Source organism: Arachis ipaensis, chromosome B07 (genome assembly GCF_000816755.2).
Source record: "Arachis ipaensis cultivar K30076 chromosome B07, Araip1.1, whole genome shotgun sequence".
NCBI lineage: Eukaryota > Viridiplantae > Streptophyta > Magnoliopsida > Fabales > Fabaceae > Arachis > Arachis ipaensis.
In genome coordinates this window covers 78947886-78957220 of record NC_029791.2, presented here as the reverse complement: position 1 = coordinate 78957220, position 9335 = coordinate 78947886, and the positions used below count along the sequence as shown (strand labels likewise).

Here is a 9335-nt window from a genome sequence, read left to right as displayed (position 1 = left end):
ATGTTGTCTGAATGAATGAATGAATGGATTCCCCCACTGTGTAGCCTCTAATCTGTGTTTTCTGGGCTGAAAATTGGATAAAAAATAGCCCAAAAATCACCCCAACAATTTCTGATACATCCAGCACGTGGCTCTGTCACGCGTACCCGTCGTCCACGTGCATGTGTAGATTAAACTTTTGCTAGGTCACGCGTACGCGTGACCCACGTGTGTGCATCATCTAACAGCATGGCAACTATGGAAAATTGTATATCATTGTGAAGCCCCAGATGTTAGCTTTCTAACGCAACTAGAACCGCCTCATTTGGACCTCTGTAGCTCAAGTTATGATCGATTTAGTACAAAGAGGTCAGGCTTGACAGCTTTGCAATTCCTTCAGTTTCTTGTATTCCTTCCACTTTTGCATGCTTCCTTTCCATCCTCTAAGCCATTCCTGCCCTATAAACCCTGAAATCACTTAACACACATAACAAGGTATCGAATGGTAATAAGAGAGGATTAAACATAGCAAATTTAAGGCCAAAGAAGCATGTATTCAATCATAGCACAAAATAGTGTGAGTTTAGTGGATAAAATTCACTCAATTAAGTACAAAATGTACCACGAAATAGTGGTGCATCAATGAGTCTATTCCTTTTAGGTCAGCAAGGGTCCATCCAATGGCATCTTGATGTTTTTGCACACTTTGATTAATTCCTCTTTGTATTCTTGACTAAGGGCAGAATTGATGATCACTGGGTAACTTCCATCACTTCCCAAGTATGCGTACTTGAGAGTAGGAGGCGGTGCTTTCAACTCCAGTTTGGGTACTTCTTTCTCCTTTTTCCTCTACTCCGATGCACTTGGAATAGGCATTTCAGCTGTATTGACCTCAGCAACCTCCACATTTAACATAGAGTCATCCCTTGCCAATTCTTCAAGTTCTTCTTCAAAGGTTTCTTGCACTACAATTTCTACTGCATCTAGCCTCATACACTCTCCAAGTGACTCTGGTGGATAGCTCATGGCCCTGAAGACATTGAATACCATTTTCTCATCATGTAGCCTAAGGGTAAGTTCACCCTTTTGGACATCAATGATGGCTCCAATAGTAGCTAATAATGGCCTTCCTAAAATTATTGAAGCCTTAGCTTCTTCCTCCATATCCAATACCACAAAGTCAGAAGGGAAGATGAAGTCTCCTACTTTTACCAACAAGTCTTCTACTATTCCATGAGGGAATTTGAACGACCGATCTGCTAGTTGGAGGGCCATTCTTGTTGGTTTGGCTTCCTCAATCTTCATTATTTTCATCATTGTTAAGGACATCAAATTTATACTAGCTCCCAAGTCACATAAGGCCTTTTCAACTGTTATTTCCTCTGTGATGCAGGGAATTTGGAAGCTTCCTGGGTCCTTCAATTTTTGAGACAGCTTGTGTTGGATGATAGCACTACATTCCTCAGTTAAGACCACGGTCTCATCATTCCTCTAGCTTCTCTTCTTGGTCATCAATTCCTTCAGAAACTTAGCATAAAGTGGCATTTGTTCTAGTGCTTCTGCAAAGGGGATGTTGATTTGAAGTCTCTTGAAAATCTCCAAAAATTTGGAGAATTGGTTGTCCTTTGTATTCTTCATTAGGCGCTGAGGGTAAGGAGCCTTTGGGACATATGGCCTTAGAACTTCTTTCTCTTCTGATGGGTTTGGAGCACGTGTTTGTGCTTCTTCCTTGGCATTTGAACTGCCCTCTTCCTTCTCTTCTTGAGTCTCCCTTAGAGTCTCTTTCAATTCCTTTTCGCTCTTAAGGGTAATAGCTTTGCATTCCTCTTTTGAGGTTGTCCTGATGGCATTACCTGAACTGTGGCCAAGAGCTTGCTTAGACAGGTATCTAATTTGTGCTTCAAACTTCTGAGTAGAAGCATCTTGGTTTTGTAAATTGGACACTACTTCTTCCTAGAATTTCTTCATGTCTTTAATCTCATGGTACATGTCTGCCATCATAGCTTCCATCTTTGCTATTCGGTCATTATCATGTGGTGATGTTTGGTTGGGATTGGAGTGTTGAGCTTGGTTGTTGTGGCTTTGGTATGGTGGCTGTGAATAAGTGTTTTGTTTGTTCTGGTATGGTCTTTGGTTAGAGTTTTGGTGAGTAGAGTTGTTATACTAGTTTGGATTATGGGGTCCGTGGTCTTGGCCTTGGTTTTGTTGGTTACCCCACCCAAAGTTTGGGTGGTTCCTCCAACCGGAGTTATAGGTTTTAGAGTATGGATCATTAGCTTGTCTAGATGAGTTTCCAAGGTAATTAGCTTCCTCCCAGTTAACTCCCTCTTCTATGTTCAACTCTTGTTGGGGTGATGGTTGAGTGTGGATAGCTGCAGCCTGATTCTTCTCCATTTGCTTAGTTAATTCAGCCAGTTGCTTGGTGATCATCTTATTCTGGGCCAGGATTGCATCCATATGGTTTAACTCCAAGACTCCCCTGTTGTTCCTCCTATCTGAGGCATAAAAGTACTCATTGTCAGCCACTGTCTCTATAACATCAATGGCTTCTTCAATGGTCTTCTTCTTATTTAGGGAACCTCCAGATGAGTGGTCTAAAGCTTTCATTGATTCACAATTCAGCCCTTCATAAAAGATATGGATTCGTACCCACTCATTAAACATATCACGGGGGCATTTCTTTGTCAAATCTTTGAATCTCTCCCAAGCTTCATAAAGAGTCTCGCCATTCTGCTGTCTGAATGTCTGCACCTCAGTTCTCAGCCTGTTAACTCTTTGTGGAGGGTAGAACCTTGTTAGAAATCTGTTCATTACATCTTCCCAGGTGGTCAAGCTTTCCTTGGGAAACGATTCTAGCCATTTTGATGCTTTGTCCCTCAAAGAAAAATGAAACAGCCATAATCTATAGGTGTCAGGATGAACACCATTAGATTTAACTGTGTCACATATCCTTTGGAATTTAATGAGATGCTCATTAGGATCCTCTTGTACACTTCCTCCAAAGGAACAATTGTTCTGGATAAGGGTTATGAGCTGAGGCTTCAATTCGAAGTTATTAGCATGGATAGTTGGCCTTTGGATGCTACTACCATAATTTCCTGGATTTGGATTGATGTATGATCCCAGAACTCTCCTCTCTTGTCCAACAGGGTTGGCTCCACCTTTTATGGCATGATTATTCACCTCTCCTTCATGATTGTTTTCCGTATCATCCTCCATGGTTATATCACAGTCTTCCTCCTCTTCTTCTGCACCAACAACCCTCTTTCCTCTTGCTTCCCTTCTTAATCTCAGGAAGGTTCTTTCCGGTTCACTATCAAAGGAGGTTGAAACCTCTCTTCTACCTTTCATACAATGAACAAGTACAAGAAACAGCAAGTGTAGAGTCTACTAAAACAGAGTATAGTTAGCTTGGTTAGAGCAATTTATCAAATGGTTAGTAGGTTAGCTTGCGGGAAAATAAAGAAGTAAGAGAAATTAAAGACAAATAACCAAAAACAAATGCAGAGAACAAAATTGAACAACTGAAAACAAAATTCAATAAATCAAATGAAAAGAAAAAGTGCTCAATCTAGTTATCCTTCAACTTAGTGATTGTCAATACAAAACCAATCCCCGGCAACGGCGCCAAAAACTTGATTCACTCAAAAACTTGTCTCTCAACAAATTTCCTTCTAGCAAGTGCACCGAATTGCCTTCAAGTAAAAACTCACTGTAGAGCAAGGTCGAATCCCACAGGGATTGGTAGATAGATCAATGTTAATTGGAGATTTATGCCAGTTGAGCGAAATCAAAAGTGGATTGAGAATTACAGAAAGTAAAATTGGTGGGAAACTTAAATTGCAAGAAATTAAATGGCAGAAATTAAATTGCATGAAATGAAATGACAGAATCTTAAATTACTGGAAAGTAAATGGGAATGGGGAATTAGTATGACATTAAAGAAGTAGAATATAAAAGAATAGGTAGATCAGCGATAGGGAATCATTTGGTTCAGGAGATGTACAATTTTTTGGATCAAATTCATTTTCATCTCTTTCGCAATCAATAAATTCATTGATCTCCTTGGCAATCTTAAGTGATTCCTTGGTAATCTAATCTCTCTAACCATGAACAATTGCCCAATTCCTTGATTTAAGTGCTCATGGGAAGATATGAAGTTTGGTCACTGATTATACCATACAAATTCATAGATCAAAGTGTTGGTAGGATAACATGTCACTATATCCATCCAAACCCCAATCTAATCCAATGTGAGAAAGCAATTCTAGCATGATCTCCTCATTCCTCTCCCAAGGATTCGAGGATATCCAATTATGAATAGCTTCTTTCCGAAGATGACTATCTAATTGGATGAAGACCAAAAGCTTTCTAGTAAAATCAAGAGAAAAGAAAGAAGAAGATGAATGAAAACTAATATTGATCCATTGAATTTACACAGAGCTCCCTAACCCAATGAAAGGGGTTTAGTTGTTCATAGCTCTCAAAATGGAAAATGGAATTGTAAGATACATTATGAAATTCAAATGGAACTGAAAAGTGAAAATTCCAGTTCCCCCCAAAAAATGTCCTTTCTAACTTAAACTCTAAGCTATTTATACACTTTCTTCCATTCATCCTCAATCTCAGAATTGGGCTTTTGGCCTTGATGGAATTAGGTTGAAAATAGCTCCAATTGGTTCCCTTTGCTGCTGAGAAGAGATCTGTTCGATTTGTGCATCCTGATGCTTCACATTGGAGTCAAAGTTTGAGGGCCAACGTTAACTCAAACGCTCTTCTAAAAAAGTAGAGGACTTTGCTGTCATTGGCGTTTGACTCCACGTTGGAGGGCCAACGTTCCGTTATCCACGCGTACGCGTGCTTTGCGCGTTTGCGCACAAGGGGCAAATATTCTCATCCACGCATACGCGTGCTTCACACGTGCGTGTGAATGCAGAGATTTCAATTTACAGCTTCAAAACCAGGCAGGGGACGTTGGCCTCAGCGTTGGACCTCCAACGTTCCCTCCAACGTTGGCATTTTCACGCGTGCGCGTGCTCCACACTTACGCGTGATTCGCCGTTTTTCCCATCCATGCGTATGGGTCACTGACGCGTACGCTTCGATTCAAGTTTTTCAAATCCAAATTATAGGTTCCTCATCGCGGACGTTGGAGGCTAGCGTTTGAGGTAACGTTGGACTCCAACGTTCTTGTAACAACGTGTACGCGTGTCCCATGCGTACGCGTGGATGGTCAAGTTTGCCATTCCACTCGTGCGTGTGACTCACGCTTGTGCGTGGATATGAAAATTTAACTTTTTCACGCGTACGCGTCACTCAAAAATTCTTCAGCTCCAGAATTGATTATTTTCTCACAATGTTGGGCGTAACGTTTGACGTCCAATGCTACGTCAAACGTGAGCATCAACAGTGTTTACAGAGTATTGCTCTGTCTCTCTTCCAATATTTGAGGCAACGTTGGGGGTCCAACTTGGCCACCAACGTTGTTTCCTCTTCATCTTCTCCAGGCTCCTTCTTCTACTTTCCTTCATGCTTTCTTTCACATGTCATCAACCAACACATGCATCAAAGCCTTGCTAAAGTCATGAGAATTCTCATCCTTCTTAGTATATAAGTAATTGTAGCATAATTCTCATGAAATTGTATCAAATTAATCATGGTTGAATGAATCCAGGCATACATGAATTTCTAACCCAATTGCTTACATATAGCTCAAGAAAGTGTATAAAACCTATCAAAAACAAAGAAAAAAGGATAGTGAAACTAGCCTAAGATGCCCTGGTATCAAGATATCCAAAGAAGAGCATAAGGAAGTCGACCTTGCATTGTCTAAGTGTAGGGAGGTTTCCCTCCCTAAGTCACCATCCAACACAATATTCGATTGGGTAAAATTCATACCCTTAAGCTTCACTTTCTCACTTGAATATGGCTTGATCGAAACGGATGGGCAACTTAGAGCTCTTTGTAGAACTAAGAGTAAGAAGGAGTTGTGTAGTGGTTGAAAGTTCAGAATTAGGCTCATCGAGGCCAAAACTTCAAGATATAGGGACCATAATTAGATGAATGCTAATTTGTGTGGGCCTAGGAAGAAGGCTTGGTGTACTAAAGAGAATTCTATGTGTCAACCACCCGAATGGAAAAATCATAAGAATCAACTTGAAGACTGGTGCGAAAATAAGATATGGGATCTCGGTTCACAACACGAAGACCAACTTGGGGAACTCATATCTTGGGTAGAACTCTGCCCAAACTTGGTAGAACTCATCAAAGTTAATGGACATCGTTTAAAGCTATACCATGGCGAGAAGTTGAAGAAAAATAAGGAGCTTGAGATCTTCCTCTTTGAAGATCCACACATAGCCGAAGACTGAGCAAGTGGAGCGTCCAATTTACGGACGTTAAAGCAAAGTGCTAGGTGGGAGACAACCCACCATGGTATGATCGTTCTTTTCTTTATTCGCAGTTTTCTTTTTCAATAACTCTTCTCCTTATTCGCACATTTAGCTTGCATCTACATTTGCATATTTTTATTTTGAAAAAAAAAATTTTCACACGATGCGACCACATCAATGATGCGTCCGCGTCGCAGGTTGCTCAGTAAGAATAAGAAAGCGAACAGAAAGTCACGCGAGAGCGTGGCTGGAGGCGTGCCTCTGGCACAAATTGCCCCACGCGACTGCGTCGCTGACGCGTTCGCGTCACGTGGGAAAATTTGCCTCCCACGCGACCGCGTCACCCACGCGGCCGCGTGACCTGGTAATCGACGTGAAAAGGGTGCATAGCCGAAAGTTATGATGGAGTGGTGCTGGACTAGTGCTAGACGCACAGTCCCTACCACGCGAACGCGTGCCCCACGCGTCCGCGTCATATCCCAATATTGGCCACTCACGCGATCGCATGACCCACGCGATCGCGTCACCCATATTTTGGCAAAATAAGATTTCGAACAGAGACTTCTGCGAGCGCGAGGCTGCCCTCGCGCTAGTTGCATAAAACGAGTCATGCGACCACGTGACCGACGCGACCGCGTCAATCCATCTAAGTGCATTCGAGCGAACGCGTCACCCACGTGTCCGCATCACTTGCGCCACACAGCTTACCCTGATTTGCCAAATATCTTATCTTTCTTTTTCCCAAATCCTATTTTCTCTTTTTCCTCCTTATTTCTTCCCTCTTCCTTCTTCATTCTTTCTCACTTTCTTCTCTCTCTTTCTCTCTCATCCCCATTATCAAGGTTTTTCTTTTCTCTTTCTTCCTTACTTTTCTATTATCGTTCTTATTTTTTATGTTTTATTCTTTTCTTTTCTTTTTACTTTCATTATCCATATTTTCTTTTTTCTTTCTTTTTTTTTCTCTTTTAATTGGTGTTAGAAATTTAATTGAGTTATTATTTCTCATTATATGCTTGTGGATTGTTGGAAAATTGTTTGACAATTATATATTACTTTTTTTTAAAGGGTTGCTTGCATGTTCAATTTATTATTTTCAATAGTTTATTCATCATGCATGGTATGTGTTTGTGGAAAAGCCCATATGGCATTATGCATTTTTCTACGTTATTCTATTCTACTATTAAATGCTTGCTTTTCATAAATTCCCTTTACTATTTTATTAATTGAATTTAATTGTCAATACAAACGTGATGGCTAGTTTGTTACGAGTGATACCATATTTAACAAATTAAATGCTTGATCTATGCTATTCATGCTTTTGCCTGCATGCCAATAAACACCTTGCATTTACTTACCTTCACATGCACTGCTATATTTCCATTGATGAACTTTTCACATGTAGTCATGACCATGTGTTAATGACACCTGATGACAAGTCATCTTAGCCTAGTTTCACTAGCCTTTTTCTTTTGTTTTCAATTGATTTTATGCACTTTCTTAAGCCATAAGCAAGCCAATTTGGGTAGATTTCCATGTTTCCTTTGATTTAATCAACCATAGATGAATTAATGCAATTTCATGAGAATTTATGCTATAATTACCACATATTATGAAAGAATGACAAACTCATGATTTTGAGCATAGCTTTGATGTGTTTGGTTGATTAATGATAGGTGAAGAAAGCTTGGAGAAAGGTTGAAGCAAGAAGGAATGGCTAGGAGCAAAAGAGAACAAAAAGTTTGAGCAAAAGTTTGCCTCAAACTTTAGCTCAAACTTTCGGACAAGTGAAAACATACCAGGGAACAAAAAAAAAGCTTGAGCAAAAGTTTGCTCAAACTTTAGCTCAAACTTTTGGGAGAAAAGCTTGAGCCAACGTTTGCCTCAAACTTTTTGGCAAACGTTGGCATCACAAATCAACATCCTAGAGAGAAAAAGTTTGCGCCAACGTTTGCCTCAAGTTTTTTGGCAAACGTTGGCGCCATCAGCAACACACCCTGGACACAAAAAGTTTGCGCCAACGTTTGCCTCAAACTTTTTGGCAAACGTTGGCGCCATGAGTGTGCATAAGGGGGCCAACGTTTGAGCAAAAGTTTGACCCCAAACTTTAGCTCAAACGTTGGTAGCAGCAAGAATGGGGTTGCTGATGTAAAAAGTTTAAGTAAAAGTTTGCCTCAAACTTTTACTCAAACTTTTACTCAAGCTTTTATAATTCCCAACCCGGTTCACTTCGGTTCTCTTTCCAACTCCAAGAGCAATCAACCAAGGCCTCTATCAACCCAATTCCATCAAGAGCAAAGGCCCAATTCAAGGCTTGAATACCATTTGAAGAAAGTGTATAAATAGATTAGGATTTAACTTTCTAGAAAGCTTTCTTTTTCGGTTTTGATTTGGTAGTTTGTAGAGAGCTCACTTTTACATTCTGGCATTGTTGTTTTAATTCAAGAGAATTTGAGAAGGAGAATTGATCTCTCTTCTTCCTTGTTCTTGCTTGAATACTCTTTACTTTTCTTGCTTCGGATCTTGGGTGGAGAATTGAAGAAATTCTGTTTCAATCTCACTTTGGAATCTTGTTTAATTTTCCGCATCATTGAATTTTAGTTTCTGTTAATTGCTTCTTCTTCTACTTTCTCTGCAATTTACATTTCCTTTGCAATTGCTCTTGTTGGATCTAGGAAGGCATTGAGATCTAGACTCGGTTATCTAGTCTCTTGAGTCCTGAGATCTGGATTCCCATTTTCGAATTCTCTGTTTATTGCTTTTCAAGCTCCTTTATATTTCTGTTTTAGATCCGATTCAATCCAAGGCATCTTCCACGTTTTAGGGGGCTGGCCATCTCGGCCATGCCTGGACCTTCACTTATGTATTTTTAACGGTAGAGTTTCTACACTCCATAGATTAAGGTGTGGAGCTCTGCTGTTCCTCAAAGATTAATGCAAAGTACTACTGTTTTCTATTCAATTCATC

At 40.2% G+C, this 9335-nt stretch overlaps 1 protein-coding gene across 1 annotated transcript; it reads right to left on the bottom strand.

Moving 5' to 3' along the window:
• On the bottom strand, window positions 1471-3198 carry LOC107607365. Its single transcript, XM_016309329.1, has 3 exons — window positions 3069-3198; window positions 2629-2846; window positions 1471-1932 (listed from the first exon to the last, which is right to left on the bottom strand). Exons 1-3 carry the CDS (start codon window positions 3196-3198, stop codon window positions 1471-1473), a joined length of 810 nt encoding a protein of 269 aa, XP_016164815.1.

Coding starts and splice junctions, on each gene's coding strand:
- LOC107607365 (XM_016309329.1), bottom strand. CDS start 3,198: ATGGAGGATGATACGGAAAACAATCATGAAGGAGAGGTGAATAATCAT. Junction 2,847..3,068: donor TCCAAATCCAGGAAATTATG/GTAGTAGCATCC, acceptor TGAGGGACAAAG/CATCAAAATGGCTAGAATCG. Junction 1,933..2,628: donor GTGATATGTTTAATGAGTGG/GTACGAATCCAT, acceptor AAGAAATTCTAG/GAAGAAGTAGTGTCCAATTT.